Source organism: Rattus norvegicus, chromosome 10 (assembly GCF_036323735.1).
Source record: "Rattus norvegicus strain BN/NHsdMcwi chromosome 10, GRCr8, whole genome shotgun sequence".
NCBI lineage: Eukaryota > Metazoa > Chordata > Mammalia > Rodentia > Muridae > Rattus > Rattus norvegicus.
The window spans coordinates 47387877-47413347 of record NC_086028.1 but is presented as its reverse complement, the minus strand read 5'-3'; the positions used below and the strand labels follow the sequence as shown (position 1 = coordinate 47413347).

Genomic DNA, 25471 nt, shown 5'->3' with positions numbered 1-25471 from the left:
TGTGGCAAGAATACCTTTCCAGACACCAGTACTGGACTCATGGAGGGTCCAGACTTCAGAGCTGAGAGGTAAGTAAACCTCTATTCTTTATAAAGTTGTGACAACAGAAACTAACCAAGACAGTTGTATGGGGGAATCTGAGCTCAGAAAGGAAGGTGCCCTGCGGTTCAGTGCTACCAGGTAACCACTTCAAAACCAGTTAACCTTACCTGTAAAGTGCATATGCAAAGGTGGCCCCATCACGGAATGCCCTTGGATGGTACTTCATTCATGTAGAGCCAGGTCCATAGGACAGGACGTGTTTGATTAGCCTCAAAACCCAGCAGATATGGAGATCATTCCCAAGTGCGGAGACACTGAGCATCTGTGAAAGGGCCACTGTGCATGTGCATGAGCCAGCAGGAATGCACACACGTACACAGCCCAAGGCACTTGGCACTCAGGATGGTACAGACAATCAGATGTTGAGCAAACAAGACTGGGTATCCCTTGGCACAATTTTTCCTGTCCCTTTAGACTGAGAGGGAAGTGGAAGTCCTGAAGCTGGCCCAGTGTTTGGTAAGTCTTGCCAGCGACTGTTATCCTGAGCAGTTGTGAAGGCCCTTGGGAGAAGGTCAGGCTGTGGGGCTCACTTGAGAGGAAATGGAAGTGAAGATTCTAGGGTGGCCCTCCTCGTCTGAGGCTTCCACGTGCCACTGGCTTCTCTACCAGTTACATCTTTTTATTCACTTGTCTCTTCAATCTTATCTATAATTTTTTCAACACTGTGTGTGGTTTCTGGGGTCCAGGCAGCCCATTTCCCATCGTAAACACATTCATACAGCTCAGTAGCATCGCTGTGCTGGAATTCATCTGACAGCCTATATCCACAGCAAGACAGCTGCAGATGGGACGAACTGGGGTAGGAATGGTAGAGCAGCTGCAGTGGGGACTGGGAAGTGACAGGGAACATGCAGGGAGATGCTGGCTTTCAGCAAACTCAAAGCAAGTTCGGTGCTTTGAAAAAATGCAAATAAACATCACCAGGTGAAAGAACTGAGACAGAAACAAAATATATTTATTAAAAATTATTACACAGCGGCACACCTCACACTTCCGTCCTGAGCCCTGGCCACCTCTAATAGTATGTCACACTTGGGCAGTGCTTAGTGCTATCTAGTGTGCCCTTGACAGAAAGGAGCCCACCATGTATTAAGTGTATTTGACTAATGTAGTGACAGTCAGTGAGCTACTCAGTGTCCCAGACTCCAACCTCAATCAGAGGGTTAGACATTCGAGCCTTCAGCAGATGCTAGACGAAACTCTCTTCAGATGGCGGGGTTCCCTCTTATATTGGTGTTGGGAGTGGCCCACCCAACTGGGATGCTTAGGAACTGCTAGGCTTGGTGGGTGTGTCTGTCTCTAAGAGTCTCAGCATCCATTTCCACAGGCCATCGAGACAGGAAGAGAATATGACAGACAGTCATTATTGCTAGAAGGCCGGTTGCTTTGGGACAGTCCCACTCCCTCTCAGGGCCTCTTTGCCAGACTAGTCCCAAATCCCCAGGCTCAACTGATTTTCCTGCTTCCATCTCCAGAATAGCTGAAGTCACAGGCAAGGGCACTGTGCTCGGCAGGCCATGGCTTCCCTCCTAGCCACGACCTGAATTCTGAATAGTCTGCAAAAGCCGAGGAACAACACATGAAGAATGAGAATGAAGGACAAACACGGATGCTAAAGTGAGAAGGAACCGAGGAGAGGGCCAGTCCTCAGACCCTGTCCCTGTGGGCGTAGCCTCAGTACTGTCATCTGTCATCAGCTCAGACAACACTCAGCACAGAAAACTACAGACTTCCCCACAAGGTTTAACTTCTCCGGGTCTTACATTTTGTGGCTCTCTCTTGTGCTCAGCTGAGGGCAGACAGGAAACACATGGCCATGGAGGCCTTTGACAGCCTCCAAATGATAGTTAGTAGGGAAGCATAAGACAAACAAAAACATAGCAAAAACACAGAGTACCAAAGCTGGGCATGGTATCTAATCTCAGCACCTGGGAGGCAGAGGCAGGAAGATCAGGAGTTCAAGGCCAGCCTGGGTTGCATGAAATTCTGTTTCACAAAACTCCCAATCAAAGCAAAACAAACAAACAAACAAACAAACAAACAAACCTTCCTCCCCCCACCCCCACCCCAAAGAAAAACACCAAGAAAATGTAAGGCACCCACTGTGCTGGTCTTCTTAGCTAGTCAGTTTTCCATATTTACTTTTGTACCCTGGAGCTTTTTCCAGACCCTGCACCTCCACATGCAGCAGTGTGGTACCACATTGGAGAACTGGAACGATGCCTGCCTGCGCGCTGCCTCTTCCCCACCCCCGCAGTACCTGCGTCTACTGGGAAGGATCTCAGTTCTCTTCTACATCCCTGGCAAGAACTGTAGTAACCAGGGAAAAGCCGAAGGAAAATAAAGATGAGAAAAGATGGCTGGCCAAGCCTCAGCAAACTGGGTTCCTATCACTGGGAGGATGGCCCCAAAGCGCCTCCACTTACAAGGAGAGTGTAAGGGGTCTGGAGTCCAGCATGGAGATTGACCTGCTCAGAGCTCCTAGATTTTTAGACAGCAACCAGACAAGAGACAGAAACAGTCTAAACTTCCACGCCTTCACTTTGGCCTCTCCTACACAGCTCGAGATCACTCGTGAAGAAACAGCACCCAGCTGGATAGAACAGCACTTCTCACTGCTGAGCAAAGCAGAAGACTGGAGACAGTGAGGGCTGTCTTCAATCACTGACATAGCCAGTGCTTTAAGCAACACAAGTTCAAGCTTTCAGAGGAACACATTCATCAGAAAGGAGGTTCTGAGCCCTAGACTTCCACCTAGAGATGAAGGGGTCCCATTTTATAGCAGATGGTGGTTCCAAAATTACTGCTCTGTAGCTCCTGTGGGGAGCACAGGAGGTTAGGGTAAGTGTCCTACCCCTCTGCATAGCTGTCCCTCAGTTCTGGAGAACTGTGAGAGCCTATAGACTCCATCTCTGCTCCATTCCAGTTATTCTGACTCACCTGATTGGAGGGTCAGGCATGCAGTTCCTAGGAGTCCCAGGGGGAACTGGATGGAGCCACAGCCAAGAACTACAGATAGAGCCTGAATGTGGAGTCTGTGGCCCCAAGAGGCTACTATAGTTTGAGAATCAGTGCTGCTGCACCCAGCTGCCACTCATCAGAGGGATGGACTGGAGGGAGGGACAGAACCCAGGTCCACCAAGGATACAGGATACAGACTGGGCCAGCAGGTGGCTCAGATAAGCAGGCAGAAATTCACAAGAACTATGGCGATCATTCTCAAGGGTTGCCGTGAACACGGTCCTTTCTCCAAGGACCAGCACAGGGCTATTTGGCAATTAGAACAATAATGGGTGTTTGTGCACGCCCAGCTGACTGAGGAAGGAGCACCCTCATTTGCTATGAAGTGCACATTTATTTGTCCAGGAAAACGGCAAAGAGCCTCTAGACTCTAGAGCCCGGGAGCCTGAGTACTCAGGGAGGGTCACGCTACTCCTCAGGGAGCCAGCAGAGTAAAGGGGAAAGTGTGACTGTTCCTCATAGCTTCTTCTATCCGGCAACTCTGTTTGCAGCTAAAACACTGTTTATATTTCTGTCTTCCCACCCTGTAGAACTGTGCAAATGTGCAAGGAGCTCACCAGCACAGGCTGCTTCACACACATAAGTGACTTCTTTGAGTCCCACGTGTTAGGCAGATGTGTGAGTGAACAGGACTGTAAATAGTGGGACAGAAGGTGATGTGGTCATGGTTCCATCAGCCAGGACACCAGTCTGTACTCAGGCTGTGTGGTTCATGTGCACGCCGGCTGGCCTCCCGTGGACCATCAGCAAGGCACCCAAGGGCTCCTTTGCACACATGAGGAACCGAACAGGAAGGGTGAGACCTATGCAATGTAATTAAGTCCTCAGTTACACAGAGCTCAGCAATCTATTTCCCTAATCAGTGTTTCTAGGTGTCTAGGAAGCAAAAGCTGCTTTTGTTATTCTGTTCTGTAGGGTGTTGCTTTATTTGTGGGGTGGGCAGTTGGTAAGGATAGAGTTGACTGAAGCAAAGCCAGGGCAGTTTTAGGAAAAAGGAAGGAGAAGAGACATGGTAAGTGAAGCTGTTTGTCAGCATGTGGACCATGTGTGGGTGGGCCACAAATGGGACTGGCAACACTGGAATCTCACAGAAGAGGGCCTGGGTTTGGGGACCCAGTGTGTAAGGAGTGGGGCCTCTCTCTCTAGAAACCTCCCACTGGGGAGGATTCCTGAGCATAGGCTCCAGACACGTTTGCCTCTGATCTGCATGGTGGGGACATGGTGGAGCCAGCGCTGCTTCTCGATGGAGGGTTGGCCCACTTGGTTTGAGCCTCCCTTGGAAATCCAGATGGCTAGGTGGTGGGCAAACCAGGTATGATGAACAGGGAGCAGGTGCGTCCAGGACTAACTTGAGGTCAAGCGGCAGTTAGTGGGTCTGTTTATGTCTCAAAGTACTTGTAGATCTGGGCCACATACTGCATCACGCTCTGCCAGTCAGGCCGGTCCGTGTACAGCATCTCACTGAGCTCCTGTGAGGGAATGAACAGTCAGCAAAGGGACATCTCAGACCCCTTTTACAAAAGAACTTGGATACAGGTCAGGGTTGGTACTGACTGGAAACCCTCCACCAACATGAACCAAGGTGTAGACACACACAGATCAGGCTAAAGTACTGAGTGAGGGTTTTCGGCAGCTTACCTGGTAGGTGTATGTCCCTTTCAAAGACCACAGATGTAAGTTCCCAATGTCTTCATCTTTAAACACCATTGCAAATTTTTACAGTTACCTGAACTTTTACTTTAGAAAATGGTTTAAGCAAGTGGTCATGGCACACACCTTTAATCCCAACACTTCAGTCCCAAGGAGGTAGAGGCAGGCAGAGTTCTAGGCTAGCCTGATCTGCAGAGAGAGTCCCAGGACAGCCAGGGCTATACAGGGAAACCCTGTATTGAAAACTAAAACCCCAAATAACCAAAGCCCAAACCAACAAAACAGAAAAAGAAGCAAAAGAAGAAGAGGAGGAGGAAGAGGGAGAAGAGGGAAAAGAGGAGGAGGAGGAAGAGAAGGTGGAGGAAGAAGAAGAAGAGGAGGAAGAGGGGGAGGAGGAAGAGGAGGAGGAAGAGGAGGAGGAGGAAGAGAAGGTGGAGGAAGAGGAAGAAGAGGAGGAAGAGGAGGAGGAAGAGGAGGAGGAGGAAGAGAAGGTGGAGGAAGAAGAAGAAGAGGAGGAAGAGGAGGAGGAGGAGGAGGAGGAGGAGGAGGAGGAGGAGGAGGAGGAAGAAGAAGAAGAAGAAGAAGAAGAAGAAGAAGAAGAAGAAGAAGAAGAAGAAGAAGAAGAAGAAGAAGAAGAAGAAGGAGGCGGCGGCTTCTTCTTTTCTATGTGCATATGAATGTAAGTCCAATTCCCCAGGCTCCCACCACAGTGGACATTGCTCGCACATTCTGTGTCTTTCCCAGTGGACATTCTCCCACACTGCTGTACTTCAGTGGGTGTTTATTTCTGTAGTCTTCCTCCTTTGCTTCCAGTGCATTGCACTTTGCAATGAGTACTGCTATCTCTCTCAAATTACTTCCTGGAGCGCTAGTCCCACAGACGCCTTGGTCAATTTAAACCATGTGCCTTACTAATGTTATTATTATTATTTAATATCTGAACTCTCATCTCCTCTTTCTCTCTTTCTTTCTGCTAGTTCAGTAATCAGGAAACTATTTATTTAATTTTATTAATTTTCTCCTTTTGGGGGATAATTCTGCAAGTAAGTTTGCTGAACATGCATGTATAAGATCAGGCCAGCCAAACCATGACGAGACGGGTGAGAAGGCTAGGTGCCTGGAAGGATACTCTGCCAAGCTTTTAGAACATGTTTAATTATTAACTTTGGACTGGATATGTAGTCTTTTGTGTTTGTAACACAACATAAGTCAGAACGGAGACAATGGGAAAAGAGGCTGAACTGAGCACATCTGCTCCTGGGCGGTGACACAAAGCTGTCCATCAGCCACTGACTCAACATTTGAACATTTCTCTCCTACTCTGCTCCTAAGTCATGCTAAAATGATCACTATAGCACAATCTAGGAGGAAGGGTACAAAGGGAACAAGTGGGACCTTCTACACAGTTTTGCTCAGAAAAGTTTTAGAAGAAAAAAATGAAGTCTTAAGGCAGGGGTTGCTAATGACAGCATAGATACATACTAGAGACTGTCTGTGCTGACTGGAGGCAGATGAGCTCTGACACGTCTGCAAACTCAAGAGAGACAGCAAGCTTCCCTCTGTGTAGAGCAGTGGTTCTCAACTTTCCTGATGCTGCCACCCTTCAACACAGCTCTTCATGTTATGGTGACCCCCTAACCATGAAATTATTTTGTTGCTATTTCATTAACTGTGACTCTGCTAATTTTATGAATTGTAAATATTTTTGGAGATAGAGGTTTGCCAAAGGATTCACGACCCCTAGGTTGAGAACCTCTGCTGTAAAGGAAAGTGTCTTAGGTTTCAAAAAACTTCAAAGTACAGTTACTAGTCACAGTTTCACTAAGACCATTTCATACCAGCAATTACTAAATCAAAACATTTTAATACATTATTAACATCACATCTGAAACCTCTGAAGAAATGTTTTGTACATTTCAAGAGGAGGAAGGTAGGTTGTCTCAGTAATAATCACCACATGATATTTGCTTGAAGTAAGTTAACTGCCCAAACCCAGGTTTATGTGATTCTACCAAACATATGTGGAAGAACTAGTATCATTTTTTTTTTAGTCTCCCAAACTAGAAGATGAGGAACATTTTCCAACTCATCTTGTGAGGTCAGATTAACTTACTATCAGACACTGCAAAACAATAACAAACCCAAAAACAAACCTGTAAACCAGTTTTTCGGACAAATAGATATAAAACCACTAGTAAATTGAAAAACATTAGTAAACGGAATTCATCCATCTATAAAGTGTATCATAATTCAGTGAGGCTATGCAAAGCTGGTTCGATGCTCTTAAGTCAATGTAATTCATCATATTAACACCAAGCTTCAGAATACATTCATAATAAAAAGATTCTCTGAAAACAAAAGAGACATTCACTTATTTTATACACTGTAGGTATGTACTCCAAACACAACAGCTAACATCATACATAACTGGGTAAGACAATGTTCTTTCCCTAAAATCAAGAGTAAGACAAACATGGACTCTCTTACTTGTCCTGCTTAATACAGTAGTTGAAAATTTAGTTAATATAATAAGGCATGAAAAAGAAATAAAAAGGAATATAGACTACAGAGGAAACAATAAAACCAGCTTTACGATTGTAGATGCTGAAAATGAACTCCACACACAAGGTTAGCAAGACTCCATGGTTCTGTCCCATAGATCTTAGCCACCTTCCTGTGCAACAGAAATGAAAAACTGGGATTTTTAACTAGCAAAAACATACTACTTATAACCCCTCCTGAATTTGTTTGTTCTTAATTTTATGTATATGAGTGTTTTCCCAGCATTTATGTCTATGCACCATATGTATGTCTGGTACCCAAGATGAGGAGGGCATCATATCCTCTGGAACTGAAGTTCCAGACCATTGTGAGCTGCCATGCTGGTGCTGGGAACTGAACCCCAGTCCTTTGGAAGAGGAGCCATTGCTCTTAACCACTCTCCACCTCTCCACCTTCCAATCTGTAGTTTTGAAGTTCAAATCTAACATTATATATATATATATATATATATATATATATATATATATATATACACATTCTATCTGCAGTAAATGATAAAATGTGGCAGACAGCTAATGTCTCAATCAATGGGCATGCATTATATGTTCATGAGTTAAAAGATAACATTGTTAGAATTATTAATTATTCCCAGCTTGATATATAGATATAATTCCAATAAAATCCCAGTAAATCTTAATATTTGGTAGACATTAACAAGTGTTCTAAAATTTATGAGTACAAAAAATGTCAAAGAGCCTAGAAGAACAGTGAAGAGGAGAAATTTCAGCTCTGGAGAGGGTAGAGTAAGGGTGTTCTCATCCCTGGTCCTGGACTAGACGGCCATATATAAAACACGCACACAAACAAGCAACTAATGCCTGTGTCACAGCTCACAGAAAAACCAACCAGGGACCACAGACGGGGAAGACTTCGAATACTCTAGGGAAAAATGAAGAGGCAATCTGAGTTTGTGACATTGGTTTGGGTGATGAACTTATAATTACATCAAAGCATGATCATGAAAGAAAACAGCTGATAAACTGGGTCGAATTAAAAACTTTACCCTCAGAAAGACTTGTTAAAAGAACGAAAAGATAACTCTCAGACTGAGAGAAAATATCCGAAAATCAAATATTAAAATAAGGACTTGTATCCATATATATTTACATACGTACATACATACATACACACACAAATCTTTTAAAATTCAACAGTAAGAAAACAATCAGATTTAGAAAGAGACAAAGACACCGGGCCTAGGAAGATGACTGGCCAGCAGAGAATTGTAAAACAGAGCTCAACATAGTATTCCAGCAGAGAAACTCACATTAAACCAACAGAGAGGGTTGTAGCCATGCAGTCCTGATCTCAGCACTCTGGAGAGTTAGGCAGGAGGATCAGGAGTTCAAGGACAGCCCTGGCTATGCAGTGAACTCCTCAAAGACCCATTCTGCAACAAAGCAAAGCACTCAAAAGAGACAGGTGCTACAAGAACAGACAAATCTAAACAATGGTCACAACATTTACCACGTGCATGGAACAAAACACTCTTATTCTAAAAACAGAATAAAATGGTCATGTCATTTACATGTGATTGCTATGATTCTATAAGAAGATATTCATTCATTCTGTGTGTGTGTGTGTGTGTGTGTGTGTGTGTGTGTGTGTGTGTGTGTGTGTTACATGTGCATCTCATGGCATACCTGTGGAGGGCAGAGAACAACTTGCAGGAGTCAGTTCTCCCCTTGTATCATGTGGAGTGCAGTGATTGAACTCAGGTCATTAGGCTTGGTAGCAAGTACCTTTACCCACCAAGTCATCTTGATGGCCCACAGGGCAGTTCCTGACAAGAGGACGATACTAGAGGTACTTTAGTTGTTGTTCTATTGTATTTTATGGGTGTTCTGTCTGCATTTGTGTCTGTCCACCGCATGTGTGAATGGATGTAGTGTTTGAACAGGAAATAAAAAGGAGCTCCAGGGGTTGGGGATTTAGCTCAGTGGTAGAGCGCTTGCCTAGCAAGCGCAAGGCCCTGGGTTCGGTCCTCAGCTCCAAAAAAAAAAGGAGCTCCAGATAGAATTAAATTTAGAAGATATTTTCTTCCCCTGCTTAATGCTAAGGCAGGCCTTTATCAGGGGGCTTTTTGCTGAAGTCATTGGTTAATCAGTCACTCAAGAGAAGAGGTGAATTCTGTGATATTCCTGTGCTAGACAGTTGTACAGGCAAAGTAAGAACCCTTTGCAACTGGCACGTCAACTCGCAACTGGCACGTCAACTCTGAAGCAAAGATATGCTTCTCCCACATGGTTAGGTGTGAATAACTTAGGGATGGATTATCATGGCTTAAGTACCTAAGTAGTGGATGGACTACAGCAGTAAGAACAAATGAAATGGCACACAAAAATTCCTCAGCCAGAATGAAAATGAAATTTGACTTTGTAAATACTGGTTAAGAATTTTAGTACCTTGGTGCTGAAAAACTTATCAAGAACATTAGAAATACACCACAGGGGCTGGAGAGTTGGATCATTGGTCAAGAGCACTGGCTGCTCTTCTAGAAGGCCTGGGCTATGTTCCCAACGCCCACATGGCACCTATAACTCCAGTTCCAAGGTATCTGATGCCCTCTTCTGGCCTCCACAGGCACCAGGCAAGTATGTGGTATACACATACATGCAGGCAAAATACTTATATACATACAATAAAAATAAATGAATCTAAAAAAAAATCCACCAGAAGTATGTGGCATTTTATCCATTTGCTCACACATACTTGCTACTAACAGTCAATGGCCTGGCACTGTTCTCAGGGCCTTCAGTAATAAAGAGAAGGTACCTTGCATCCAGGCTCACAGAAGCATTATCTCAAGAGAGCCAAACTACGGCGGTACCCTAGTGCCCAGCAATGGATGGGAACCCTAGTGCCCAGCAATGGATGAAGGATGAGCAGCATGTGGTAAAACTGTGTAATTTACCTTAAAAGGGAAGGAATTTCTAATAGATTAGCTTTGTGGACCTTAGACTATGTCACATAAGGCAAACGAGAGACAGTGGAGCAAATACACTGACGTGGGGTGTCTGAAATAGGTGATTTCTCAGAGTCTAAGAGCAGAGCAGTGGCCACCAGGCTGAGGGTGGGGATGAGGAGTTAATGTTTAACAGTCTCAGAGTTTCGATTTTGCAAGATAAGAATTCTACAGGGGTGGGGGTGAGGGTGGCAGCCATGATTGCACCACAAAGTGAAGGTGCTTCACACCACTTAAAGTAATTAAGACGGTAAAACTTATAAAAAGCAACTGACGTCACTTACCAGACTCACGGTTGTTTAGAAAGACAAAGGGTAAGGCTCTTGGAGCTCTTACTTTAGGGAGTTAAGTTGTGCAGTGACTGTCCTGCACATGCTCTGAGTGAGCAGTGTGTCACAGACTAAATGACTAAGGTCACAGTGAACCCTCACCACAGTCCGTCCATCAGTGGTGGAGGACACAGCACAGTGGCTTTGCAGTCATGACAGTGGTGTCAAGAACATCTGCCCATTCTTTCTGCAGGACAAAATGTGCACCTAAGGTGTCCATTCTTTCTGCAGGACGCGATGTGCACTTAAGGTGTCCATGTCACGGTAACTGAGCAGAACCTGTATCAATGCTTGGCGCACACTACAGAGCTTCACTCTGAAGGGATCTTGCTTATCTGTTTTACCTAAGACTTATTTTTATTATTTTTAATTACTTGTACTTAAATGTGTTTGAGTGTGGGTTTCTGGACAACAGTACAGTAACTGCAGAGGCCAAAACGGGTGTCAGATTCCTCAGAACTGAAGTTATAGACAGTTGTGAGCTGTCCAACATGGATGCTGGGAAACAAACTCTGGTCCACTACAACAGTAGAACCCTCAACTGCTGAGCCCTCTCTTTAGCTGGCTTCTATTACTTAAGTAGTGTTCTACTTTTTGAGGAAGGTTTAGAGAAAATGCTTATATCTAATATTTGAAGAATATTGTTATTTCTAAGGCACCATCCATTAGTTGTCATTACCCACGCAGGACCACTTGCTCCACAGCTCTCTCTCTTCTCGTTTCCCTGACTCCTCCCCCCCGGGGAGCTGTGCACTTGTACTGACTGTTGCTCCAGCCTTGTTTTCCCCAATTGCTCTTCTCCGATGCTTGTAGGTGGACTAAAACAACACCAAAGAACTTGTGCCAAGCATGGTGGTACATGCCTCTAAATACAGCACTTGGGAGGTAGAGGCAGGAGGGTCAGAAATTCAAGGTCATTCTACATAGTGATACCAAAGCCAGCCTGGCTACACACACACATGCACAATGCATTAGGTTACACTTGGCTGGTTTTTGTTTGTTTGTTCATTTGTTTTTTAGTTTTTCCGAGACAAGTCTTCAGGCCTAGCAGTCCTGGAACTTGCTTTGGAGAGCAGACTAGCCTCGAACTCACAGAGATTCACCTGCCTTTGCTTCCAGACTGCTGGGACTAAAGGCATGCACAACAATGGCTAGGTATATTTGTCATTTTTAAACTATACCGAATCAGAAGTAACAATAGTAATTAATAACCTTGGCCAAGTTCGGTTGAAAGATTATATAAGAAGTTTTGATTTAGTTTCAAGAATAGAGAGCCAATTAGCAGTTGTTTAAATCAGACTTTTGCTGTTGTTGTACATAAGAAACCCAAAAGTTGATTCTAGATTGGTGACCACTCAGTACTGTCTCCTTAGACCACTCCACAATGTATATACTTTTTTTTGAGACAGGGTTTCATGTGGTCTAGGCTGGCCTCCAACTCACTGAGTTTGTTGGCTCTAGAAAGGGATTCTAGAAAGTAGACACACATTAACTAATAACAAATTCTCTACTGTTTTCCCATTCTTCCTTGTCCATTTGGTCCTTTGGGTAGTCTCCTGCTCACTTCCCATCCACCAGTTTCTCTCTTGCTGGGTCTGACCAGTTTGTATCCCATCCATGTGTTTCTCATTCCAAGTGTTCATTTCTAGTAGCTTTGTAACCTTCCTGGTGCCAATGAAGACATTCTAAAAACAGTACTTGTGCCTGTCTCTTTGGATACTGGCCTATTTAAGCACTTTCTCCCGAAATCTCTTGAAGTGTGGCGCCAGCAAGAAGAGGCGCTTGTTCCAGTGAAATAGTCACACAGTTCTGTCAACTTGTGAGACTACCCTGCCAGGGAAACCTGACACTAGAGAGTGATATGTAACGATTAGTGGGAGACATCCAGGGATGCTTCTCTGGACTCTCTCTAACCTAAGCGTCTTGCCAGGGCCCTGAAGACAGGAGTGTCTGTGCAGGGGTCAGTGGGCCTCTCTGTCCCTAGGAAGGCACAGTGTCCACATTGTCCGCTTTCCCTGCTTTCATGACTGTCTATTTAACTGTAGGTTTAGCTTGTTCAGGCCAGGAGGGCTGAGGCTCCCCCCTTGATGAGTATAGTGCACATCTCTTTTGTTCTTTCTCTTCTGTGTTCTTGGAGCTGGAGGGAATCTCATTATGTTGTGCATCCTAGGCTTGAACTCAAGAGTCAAGCTAATAAGCCTCAGCTCCCAGAAACTAGGATTAGATATGAACATATGTTCTCTTTAAATACTTCAGTATATGTGCATGTGTTGTGTGTGGGTGCATAGGTGTGGTGAGGTCAAACGTTGACATCCAGTGTCTTCCTATGTCTCTCTCCACTTTTAGCAACAAATGTCCTCACTGAACTTGGAGGGACCTCCCTGCTGCTGGGATTACATGCCTGGTTTTTCCTATGGTAGTACAACTCTCAACTCGGGTGTTCATGCTTGCCCAGTCAGCTCTTTAACCTCTGAGCCATCTCCCCGGTGCCTCTTGTCTCTCTGATAGGTTTAAATAATTATATTTATTACCCCCAGCCCTGGCAGACAGTCCTCTCATTTGGTGTACCTGTGGGCTAGCTCAAGTCAATCATTTTCTTGTCTGCTTTGGAATTTTTCAAAGATATTTCAGCAGCCATTAAACAACAGGAGCACCATAGTATTAGCTAAGTGCTCCAGTGCAATCTGGATTCCAAAGCTCATCTGCTCTTCATACCCTCACCCCTCAGAGTTGAGCACGTTCAGCATCACTATAGGAGCAAGTGTGGCTCTACACTGTTTTGGCTCAGACCTCACGGTCCTGGTTTCACTTTGTTTTTAATCCCTGGTCTTTAGTAATTGTTATTCTTTCTTGAGAGCTCAGCTATACTTGACACTTTGTACAGCCATGGAACACAAAGAAAGGTCAGAAGACAATGCTCGGTACTTGATTCTCTCCTTCCATGATGTGAGTTTCAGAGATTGAACTCAGGTCATCAGGCTTGGAGGCAAGTGTTTTTTACTTGCTGACTGTCCCACTGGCCCAATACTTAATATATTTTTTTAATCCTTATTTTATTTTGTTGGTTTTTTTTTTCTGGTTCTTTTTTTCGGAGCTGGGGACCGAACCCAGGGCCTTGTGCTTCCTAGGCAAGCGCTCTACCACTGAGCTAAATCCCCAGCCCCTATTTTGTTGGTTTTGAGACAGAGTCTTACTACATAGCCTTGGCAGTTCTGGAACTTGCTATGAGGGCCAGGCTGGCATGAACTTACAAAGATCTGCCTGCCTCTGCTTCCCAAGTGCTGGGACTAAAGGTGTGCATCACCATGCCTGGCTAACATTAAAACCAACAATATTTCACTGAGATTTCTTGGTGATTTAAACAAGAGGATTTTAATGCTAACTGTGACTCACTGTTTTGCCAGAACTGAAGTTTATTCATAATGAAATCTTAATTTTAAAAACTCTTGAGTATACAGCTGGAGAGATGGCTCAGCAGTTAAGAGCAATGGCTGTTATTCCAGAGGGTCCAGGTTTGATTCCCAGCACCCTCATGGTACCTCACAGACAGTTTTAGGTGATATCCTTTTTTGGCAGCAGCAGCAGCAGTAGTAGTAATAGTAGTAGTAGTAGTAGTAGTAGTAGTAGTAGTAGTAGTAATGATAAACAAAGATACAAACAAAAACTGAGCCTAACTCGCATTCAGACTGACTGGATAACTTTATACTAGGAATCATGGGTAACAGATATGCAAATGGATCTGAGTATCATTTATCTGTTTAGTGGGCAGCAGGAAGTTCTTTCTCACGAAGTAGAAAAGATAGCGAAAGGATACACAATAGGATACTTACCAGGCTGGGTTTGATGCCCACACTTTCTGCTGCTTCGAATGCCAACAAGAGATTCCTTTTCTGTTTTAAGGAAGACAAAGAGAAGGTGACAGCAGGTGACATGCTACAGAGTATTCACTGTACAAATCAAGTACCATGCAGACCCACTCTGCCTCAGGAAGGAAAGGCTCACAGGTTACCACTGCCACTGGGAAAATGACACTGACTGACACATGAATAAAGACAAACTTTTTGTTGCTTTGTGACTTTTTAAGATTTATGACATTCACCACATTCTGTTGTATCCTGTTTTTTTCACAGGGCTTTGTCACAAATGATAATCAAACAGGTTGTGGCACTGATGAACTTCTGACTGAAGCAGGAGGATTATGAGTTAGAGGCCAGGCTACATAGTGAGACCTTGTCTTAATAAAATTATCAAAGTCACACCTGAAGATAGTTAAATGCAACCAAATGAAAAACTGTTCCCTCCCCCAATCCTAGTCCTCGAGAGAAACTCTTTCTAGTCTTTATCTCCTGTAGTGATTGATCTCTTGCTGACTGCAATCTTACACTATTTATTTTGAAAATTTTACGTGTGTGTGTGTGTGTGTGTGTGTGTGTGTGTGTGTGTGTGCGCGCGCGCGCGTGCGCACTCCTGCTGTGTCCAACTTATTGGTGGTCAGAGGGCAACTTGTTGAGATTTGGTCCCAATCCTTCTACGGTTTCTTTTTTTCCCTATAGTGTCTGCTGGCTCCAGACCTCTCTTATTGGAGAACTGTCTCTCATTAACTGGTTTCTTACTTGTTTGGGTGTTTACATGAAGCTCCTAAAACCCTCCTTGCAGCCTGTTGCTCCTGTCCTCACATGAAGGGTCTGCTCAGGTTTGGATTAAGTGTCCTTGGATTACTACCCACTTCCTATTTTTTAAACTCTGAAGCTCTCAGTTACTGTTATTATTCAAGGAAATCTTTGTACCCAAGAACCTCCCAGATCTCTCATCAGTTTGCTTTAGATCCGTCTAACTGGAGTACACACTGAGCAAGGCTATAGAGGAGAAACATGTTCCAGATGCATTCACACAGAAAAATCCTTTTCACCATCATGCTTGGTTACTAGTGGTTGGACAGAGAACTCTAGGCTGAAATTCATTTCTCCTTAGAACTCGAACAGCACTGCTCCCTGAAGTCACGGAGCCTTAGTTTGGAGCTTTGTTCTCAGACTCTTCCTCGCTCTGGTCTGACCTCTCTCTGTACACATAATCTCAATTACTTGTCCTGCTGTCCCACCTCAATAATTCATATGAAAGCCATTAAGTTTTAGAAATTTAACTAGATATTTTAAGTCCAATTGAGAAGCATGTTCACACTTTGTCCTATGCATAATTTTGCAATTTGATACATTTAGGGCTTTTCATTTCCTTGCCTAGTACTAGGGATTGAACCCAGGCCTTGTGTAGACTAGGCAAGTCCTTTACCACCGTCACAATTAAGGTTATATTTAAGCTAGGTGTGCATTTACAACCACAGCTTTTTAGGCAGCTAAGGGAAGAAGATCACTGGGAGTTTAAGGTCATTTACAACTGATTTTCTATTTTTCCATTTCCCACGGTCTTCATTGTGTCCTGTTTAAACATTAGGCCCTAGGCCAAAAGGTGCCTCGACATTGAAGTCGTCTTGCTCCTGTATAAACTCCATCAGAGGAAAAGCAGACTCTCTGCGTGCTTGGTTTTAGCCTGTGGTAAGCTGCTGATCAGTGGTGATACTGCCCAGTCCAGCTGTCTTCCCTGACACTTGGGGAGAGTGAGGGCAATAACTGGAAAACTCACCCTGTTTCAGAGACACTGCTCTGCGTTGCTGAGCAGACCCAGTGGGGGTCCTTCAGCTCACACTAGAGGAGCAATTCCTACCTTTGTGCTAATGGAGCCTTTGTGCTTACTCTATTTGGTCAGGCCAGTTTTTAGGGTACATTGCTTAGGAAGCTGAGCTACAAACAATTCTTATGGCTCATGAGGCTGAATTGCCAAACTACTTCCTAAAAAGGCAGCTCCAATAAACATGTCCTTTTCTCCCCGAGTCCTTACCTGCCAAATGTGTCAGGCTAAACATGGCATTTTATTGTTTTAATTTGTATTATTGGGTTACTAATAAGGTCTAAAGAGAAGGCATTTATAAACCAAACATTTCAATTAGAATTCTGCTAAGACTTTCTAATATGATTCAGATAAATGTATGCTTTCTATGTAGAAATTGAACAAGAGTAAATAGACCGTCTTGGAAAACCGCCTCAAAAGGCTCTGAAGCACCATCTCGAGGAGCAAGACAGGGAGATTTATTGTTGGTGGTGGTCATAAAGATGACGCTTGCTTATTTTGATGGTAACAGGACACCAGTGGCCGGGTCATTATCCCAGTCTCCTCCCACTGCACACGCTGTGCTGAGACCAGAGGACAGAAGAGTGGGTGCCCAGTGAGGAGCTGGGGAGGAGAGCCAATGTCCTCAGGCCATGTGTTTTGCTTCAGTGGAAGCTCTGCCATTCAAGTGGGGACAGAGTGACAGGCCATTTCTCAGGGCCTGCCCTATGTGGGGTGGGGTGAGTCTAGGACCTTATCTGATGCAGAACTTGGTCCTCAGCTTGGCTGGGAGGACATTACTGGTGCAGTGTCTTTCTTTCTTTAAGTAAGTGGGAGAAAGGATCTGACGCACAGTCATATAATTTCAGATACCGACATAATCACTCTATACAACCTGACTCTGGGCCTTGTAGAAGAGCTTGCACAAGCTGACATCTGAAGACTCTATTTCTAATGAAAACAAAATACTTCACCCACACCTTCCACCCACTGTAATGTACACCCTGCCACTGCATTTAATACCATACACGATATCCTTGTTTATTTAAGGAACAGTCTCCTGTAGCCCAGCCTGGCCTTGACCTTACTGTGTGGCTAACAATAATCCTGGACTCCTGATCTCCATGTCCCCACCTCTCAAGTGCTGGACTTATGGCCATGCACCACTGTGCTAGTTCTTATTTGAATTCTGAATGAATGAATTTTCTATGGTGCCAGGGCTGAAGTCCAGGCTCTTACTCATGAGACTCACTGGGCTCAACCACTGAGCCTAGATCCTTTATCATACTATTTTTATATTTCAATCTGAATGACAATTTTAATTAACAGTATATTTCTATAGTTAGTGCCCTTTGTAATGGTAGTGTATCCCACAAAGTACAACCAGCAGCCGACAACCCCTCATGCTGAGTACACAAGATCATAGGGCAGAGTCTGGACCATGTCACTCATCCAGGAGGGTCTGTGGTAGTCATACTCCCTTTGAAGCCCAATACCAAACATGTCCTTTCTGCTCAGTGGTACTGTTGCCTCAGGGAAATTACCCTCATCAAAAGTTCCACGCACGTTCAGTTGATGTTGTACTGATGGGTTTCTGTTGACACGTGACAAGTGATTTTAACAACCCTCCTCTACAATGATGGATCTGGCCTCCCTCAGTGTACTCCACCCCTGTCCACCATACCCTGAGCTGTAGCCATTGCTTCTCTCCTTAGGGTACAGCCAGGGCAGAGCCAGATACTTCTTCAGGGAGTAGTGGGCCAGGGGTGACTGACCGAGTCCTCACTCATGAGGCTGGCACGCTCAAACTCAACTGGAGTTGACAAGGCGTTGTGCAGCCGAACACATCTGAATGTGACAGTCCTGGTATGTGATGCTGCTGACTCGTCACCTTAAGTGGTCCTTCACCACTGGCTCTCGAATGACATCAGTGACTCGTTGTCACCTTAAGTGGTCCTTCACCACTGGCTCTCTTGAATGACATCAGCAAAGATCAGAAAAAGAAACTCAGCCAGATGTGTGGGGAGCAGGGCATCTGTCCCAGAGCAGTGACGGCAGTCTGCCCTGACGCACATCTCCACATCTGCAACCTGAGCAGTTGTCTAGGTGCCCAGTGCAGGGATTTCAGGGATTCAGGGTGAGACAGGGGTTTGGTCACCAGGAAGCTTGTGATACAGAGTGTGAGAACAAACACCTACAGGCCCGTTATCTTCCAACAGGCCTGAACTGGTTCAAGGGCAAGGAAGCCAGGCCTGCTGACCTCAGATAAACAGTCACTTTCAGGAAGACGCAGGGTTTAGGCTGTGTGCGTGCTTCAGCTTAACTTGCCATCATTTTTGGAAGGACCCTTGATTATTTTGAAATCTGTTATGCTCTATTTACATAATTATTTTTGTATCATCTCAGCAGAGGGGTGTGGAGAATCAGTAGGTTGGGGAGGGAATGCCAGCCAGGTCACAGTCAGATGTCCTGCTGTGCCTTGGCCTCTGTGATGGCTGAGGACCCTTTCCAGTTCCCTCTGCTGGGTCATTCTCCCCTCTGTGCTTCTATCGTGCTGTGGAGAGGGCCTGAGTGTGCCCCAGAAGGTCTATGTGCTGAGAGCCTGACCAGCAGCACATGAAGTAATAGAACCTTTAGGATATGGATAAAGCAGGTGATTGGGAATCTCACTCTCTGAAGAGATCAATGTAGTTCCTGTGAGACACTGATTACTTCCTGTGAGAGCAAATTACTATAAGAGCACACTTAGCCTCTGAATCTCTCTGGCTTCTTGGCTCACCCTGCGTTTCTCTTCTGCTGTGATGTTTCCTACCATGAGGCCCTCAGAGAGGCCAAACAGATGCGACTCTACCCTTCCAACCTCATTGGACAGTGCAAATACAGAGAGCTGCTTCATCTCAGGAAGTCCCACCACATAGCACAAATCTTCACTGATTCCCCTCACATCCACTCTTATCTGATTCACAATCTGAACTCCAGATCTGCTGTTTGCCTGCCTAACATAACGCTTGAGTATTTTAGACATCTCAGACTCAACATGACGCACTGTGTCTCTTTCCCCTAAACATCACATGGCCATACTCAGCCTGTTTCACGGGTTACACGGCACCCCGCACGGAAATGCTTTGAAAACAACTACACTTTCCATGCTAGACATTTAACCCAGGGTCTGCTACATGCTGGATCACTGCTATGCCATTAGCTACATTGCCAGTCCTATAAGATATTCTGTGATGGGTGTGTGTGTGTGTGTGTGTGTGTGTGTGTGTGTGTGTGTGTGTATGTGTGTGTGCATGCCAACTTGGCTATGTCTGGTATTCAAATATTTAACCAAACATCATTACTTTCTTTATTTAAAATAGATAAATAGATAAATATTTATTTATTGAGTGTGCACGCACTTATGTGTGGAGATTGGGGACAGCTTGTGGGAGTTGCTTCTCTCCTTCCACCATGTGGGTCCTGGTTTAAAGGGAGTCAGTCAAGCTTGGGAGCAATGTCCTTACCCACCGAGGCATCAGCCCACTAGGAAGGTGTTTACAGAGTAAGGTTAGGCAAGGCACAGCGGCACACGACTGGGACCCAAGACGCAGGAGGCATAGATAGGTATATCTCTGTGAGTTAGAGGCCAGCCTGGTCTACCTAGTTAGGTGATATTAACATTTACATTGCTGGGCTTGTCATAAAGCTGATGACTCTCTGGAATGTGGGCGAGCCTAATTCAATCAACTTAATAGGAAAAAATGGAGTTCCTTTAAGAGACAGGAAGGGAATTCTGATATCTGTCCTTCCTCCACCTCCCACTGGAGAAGACTTTGTAAAGTGAAGATAACAGATGAACCAGGGTTTTCTCTAGAAAGTGGGTGACAGGATCCTCTCAGCAACTACAGAAGACTGGAATTCACTGTTTTTCTTGATAATAAAGGGCATGCATTGAGAAGGGCAGCTGAGATGTACTTGCTGAGGACAGGATCCGCACTGCAGTCACATCCTGCCCTTGCATCCTTCCTGATGTCCACCCCAGTTCTATTAAGCCTCCCCTACCCACCCGGTAATGAACTGCCACAGAAGTTCTGTTGGCTCTCTTAGAGAAGTGGGGTGGCACAGGCAATGACTTACTTTCTCCTGACTGTTCAACTCCTGGTACGGGATGTGGGCAGGCAGGTAGGTGTGCAGCAGAGCACAGAGGGCCAGGCCATCACTCCAGCTGCTGCTGAAATTGGTGATATCAATGTTCTGTGGAGAGAGTAAACCGAGTGTTAACCCACACTGTACCATCAAGGACAGGAGTCAAACAATATGCTGTAGGCGTCTACCTTTGGGTTTGGGTGACACAACATAATGAATTGCATTCCTTGGGGTGTGTTTGGCTTTGGTAACAGGAATGACCTGTTGTGGCCCACATCCATTCACAGGTATTTGTGTAGGGCAAGATGAGACCATGGGGAATTCTTGCTTATTCCTTGGGGAGCCTTTAAGGCCCGATATGAATCTTATCTCAAATTACTCCCCCGATAAGTTTTGTATATCCAGCATTTCCCAGACTTATTGTCCAAGGAAGAACAATCACCACCATCACCACCACCACCACCACCACCCCATTCTTTTCCTTCTGCTCTATTATGTCCTAACTGCTCTCAATTCTTTGCTGTTCATTTACTGTGGATAGACTTGCCTCTACAGGTATGGAAATGATTCCACTGTAATAAGGTATTTCTCCTAAGCATCAGATTCAAAGGAAAAAACCTCAACCCATCTGCATTTCTAATCTGTGCGACCATTTAAAATAAAAGGGCCAAAGTCATCCATACACTAAGTCATCTCTTGTCCAAATCTGTAGCTTCATAGTTCAGACATTGTTTTGTTTTATTGTTGCTATTTTTTCTTTTAGTTTTGTTATTTTTTTTAAGAGCTTCTTAGGATAGAGATCTTATTTCCCTGAAGACTTATCCCCAGAGAGAGAGAAAGAGGCACCTATGGCATAGTTTAAATTTTGGCAGCAATAGGGTCACACAGACCCCAAAGCATTCATTATATATGGGCTATTGCCAATGCCCCTGGTTACTCTCCACAACTTGACAGTAAGCCCTACTGCTGAAGAGACCACATACTTGAGTCTGAGTCACAGAACTTGGAGAAATCAAGCTGCCACTCAACTGGAAGCGGAGAGGTATGCTTTCAGAAGAGAAAAACAAACACCATTCTCACCCAGTTGTGAACCCCACAAGCTACAATAAATGACTGGCCTTACAAGATACACCTGCTGCTTCAATAGCAGCAGTGATGTCATGGAAGTGACCAACCACCTTCTGATTAGCTCTACAGCTCTTTCCATAATATGGAAGTCATGCCTTGCCCCGTTTTAGGGACCAAGAACTTGAGGCTGGATAGGTCCCAGGCCTTAGGGAACCCAATACTATTATCCTGCTAAATGGACACAGTATTAAAACAACCCCTAAGGCATAGTACACAGATCAGAGCATCTCTCAATTCTCATCAGAGAAGCTCCCCAGTGCAGAAGATGGCAATTAACAGAGACCTCAACTGGTCACTGTGCAGAGAGTAAGAAACTGTGGACTGCTTAGTGCCATACATATCATACCCTACCTTCAAACTCAAGGATCTTCATGGAAGAAGGGGTGGAGAGATTGTAAGAGTCAACAGTGGTTGATAACACTAAGAACATAGTGTTTCCCTGACAACAGGGCAGTCACACATATGAATTCAGCAATTGTGAGAGCAGGTATAAGACCTTCTCAAGCTCCAGCCAAAAAGATGGTGGAGGTGGTGAAATGTAGTCATGAAATCCAACTACTAGCTAAAGAGCTACCAGGACTGACAGCTGCTGGGAGAGGGAATCAGTTTTCTTTAGTGATATAATCAGTGGTATGCTGACTGAACCCTGGCAGGCCCCATCTCTGAGGAGTAGCTTGGCAACACAAACTGGACTCCATAGGAGGAGGAGGGGGAGGGGGAGGGGAAGGGGAGGAAAGGAGAAAAGGGGCGGAAAGGAGAAAAGGGGAGGGGAAAGGAATGAGGAGGGGAAGGAGAGAAGGAAGGGGAAGAAGAGGTAGAAAGAAGAGAGGGACAGGGAAAGAGGGGGAGGGGGGAAGGACAGGGACAAGGAGATCTGCGGGTTGGTTGTTTTTTGTTTTTTGTTTTTTTAAATCAATTTGACACATACTTAGAGTTATCTGGAAGGAGAAAGCACCATTGAGAGCCTTCATGAGCCTGCCTGTAGATATGTCTGGAGCATTTGTATTTATTTACTTATTTTGATTAGTGATTGATGTGTGGGGCGGATAGGTAGTGGTCAATACAGGCAGAGGCCCCCAGCAGGTGGTCCTGGACTATATAAGAAAGCAGGCTAAGCAAGCCAGGGGGAGTGAGCCATTAAGCAGTGTTCCACTGTGGCTTCTGCTTCAGTTCCTGCTCTGACTTCCTTTGGTGACAGGCTGTGATGTGGAAAGTATAAGCCAAATAAATCCTTCCCGCCCTGAGTTGCTTTTGGTCATGGTCTTTATCATAGAAATAGAAACCTAACTAGAAAAATCAATCTCAAAGTTGGGTTGGAGGGCGGAAAGGGTGGCTATGGGATAAGTGTGAGAGGGTGGTAAATGTTCAAAATGAGTCGTATAAAATTGTATGAAACTCAAAGACTTAATAAAAATATTGTTAACCCCTACCCCCTAAACAAAATACATGTGCTGGAGGAAAGTAAGTCTAAGAACATTTGGAACAGAAACTACTAGTGTTTTTGTTTCTTTTAAAAATCTGATTTATTTTATATGTACTGGTGTTTTAGCTGCATGTGACATATGTACATGTGCTTGCCTGGTGCCTGTGGAGGCCAGAGAGGGCCTATGGTCCCTGGAACTAGAGTAGGCACCATAGGGTGCTGGGAATCCAACCCAAGTCCTTTATAAGAGCAACAAGTGCTCTGAACTACTGAGCTGTCTCTCCATCTACGAAATTAATGTTTCTAATCCTATGGTCTGTATCCACGTGGGCCTCCCCATGCTTAGGGATAGAGTCTGAAGACAGAAAGTAGGGCATTCTGCCTGGTTTCTTTGAGGACCCCGAGTAGGCAGAAGGTGTTGCCCCTTTCCCTCTGCTCAAGAGCCTCATCTAGCACTTGTCTCTGTCTCCTTGTGGGAAACCTGCCTTTTTATCATGATGGGAAATCTGCCTTCTATTTCCTTGGACTTGAAGCTACTATGTTGCCTCAGGAGTTGGGATGTCTACTTCTGAAAATCAAGAAAAAAAATCCCGGAGGTTAATATTGTACTATAATACTATCTGGCCTCAACACAGAGAGAGGGGAAAATTAGCCAAAAGATAAAATCTTAAATATCATCCTACAGCTGGACCTACTTTGTAAAAATCACGGGAAGTGATCTAAGTTCCTTATATAAGGGTCAGTATGGCTGCTGGTAAAATTCCTTCCCTGGAGGAGATATAAACAATGTCTACCCCTCTGCCAAAGATCTCACTGACAAACTAATAAAGTAACCAACATCCCAATGTTTAGTATGAGGAACCAACGAGTTGTTATTAGGCTTGCGTGAGGGGTTGTGAGCAGGAGCGTGAGGGGCTTTAAAGCAGCCACACTGGGAGGTCTGTACTCAGTGGGCATGGAAACTCTTCTATGCTACCGAAAGCTCCCTCCCTAAGTCCTTTCCAGTCCTATATACACTCTTGTCCTTCCTGATGCACATGCAATTGAGGTAGAATTGCATATACCTGGTTGGGAAGAGTGGCCAGAGACTTCGATAAGAGTCCCCTAATTCTCCCCACCCCTCCTTCTACACAGGGAAACTTGGCAGTCCCCAAGCCCAGCAGTGAGGCACAGCTGAACTCATGGAGATGGTGGCAGTATGGCTCAGTGGATAGTCCTGTGCAACAGTGGTTCTCTACCAGGACCAGAGACACTACAGAAAATAACAAAAGGAGAAGAAGCCCCACAGGGCACACGAGGACAGTGCTTCTTGTTAGCGTCCACTCTTGCATCTCTTACCTTGCTCAGCACTCCTCTAAGTAGAATGCGTGGACACTCTGAACTAGAGGTCTATGATCAATCCCAGACTCTCAGAGAGAAACAGTGATGGTCCTTCTCTGGGAACCCCTGAAACAGCACTAGGTGACTCCTATACGGATTCTATCTTGTCTTACGGGGACTTCCAAACCTCCATTCTGTTCTTTTTTCAGAAGTGCTTGACTTCCTAAAAGAATACAACTTTTTCCTATTGCTCTGTTTTTCCCTTAAAAAATTATTTCTAAAATTTCCAAGCACGAACAGCTGATAGCCTAAGAACATTCAATAGCACAGGAACCTCAGGCACCATGGACCCAAAGAGACCTGAAGAACTCACCCTAAACACAATCTCCTTACAGGACTGGAGGCACTCAAGGCAGACTGAGAAGTGACCAAAAGGCAGGCCTACTGACAGGCCTCAAACTCAGAGATCTGCCTGCCTCTGCCTCCTGAGGACTGTGAGGGAGGTGTGCATCACGTGATATACCTACCTTAAAAGAGCATGCAAACAGGAATGTTTGGGGGAAATACAAAGGCCTTGCCAAGTATATACTTACAAAGTAAGGCATTCCTTTTCCTTCTTAAACTAATTAAAATAGTATTTGATTCTATTAAATGTTCTATAAAGTCTTAAAATGCTCTTTGTTTATAGAAAACAACTTTTATTAGAGTCATAAGATAAAAGTTTCATAGGTTATAAAATCTGATATTGGAAACAAATTTTTAATAATAGTTTCCTTTCTCCAAACCTCTTTAAAATATTACTAATTTATTCATTTGTGTAATAGTCATTGCAGTACTAGACCAATTGTAATGATTTCTTTTTCAGAAACATTCTTAAGATTTACATGTTAAATATGAAGTTTTTACTAAAGCCATAGTAATATAAAAGTGCTAATTATGTTTGTCAAATATTTGTTAAATTTTCTTTCATGATGGGGATGATAGGAGATAAAATACCAACAAACAGTAGCTTTCACAATTGGATGAATTTATATATAATACAATGGCTGTGTCATTAAATATAAAGATGATAATAACGCCTTACATTGCTAGGATGAGCTTTAACTTACAGTTACAACATTGGGACTACAATTCATGGCTTTGGGGCTAGAGATGGCTGCTTTTGCAGAGGACCAGGTTTGG

At 44.4% G+C, this 25471-nt stretch overlaps 1 protein-coding gene across 4 annotated transcripts in view; it reads right to left on the bottom strand.

Annotated features, from left to right (window-relative positions):
- Nucleotides 1-1036: 1036 nt before the first annotated feature.
- Nucleotides 1037-25471, bottom strand: part of Specc1 (sperm antigen with calponin homology and coiled-coil domains 1) — a 273961-nt gene continuing 249526 nt past the window's right edge. For all 4 annotated transcript variants that reach the window (XM_063269013.1, XM_006246502.5, XM_006246503.5 and 1 more), the window contains 3 exons: nt 20410-20526; nt 14460-14519; nt 1037-4592 (listed from right to left, as the gene is read on the bottom strand). In XM_063269013.1, coding sequence (XP_063125083.1) covers nt 4503-4592; nt 14460-14519; nt 20410-20526 — 267 coding nt within the window. In that variant the 3' untranslated portion in view covers nt 1037-4502. The remainder of the gene's footprint in view (nt 4593-14459; nt 14520-20409; nt 20527-25471) is intronic.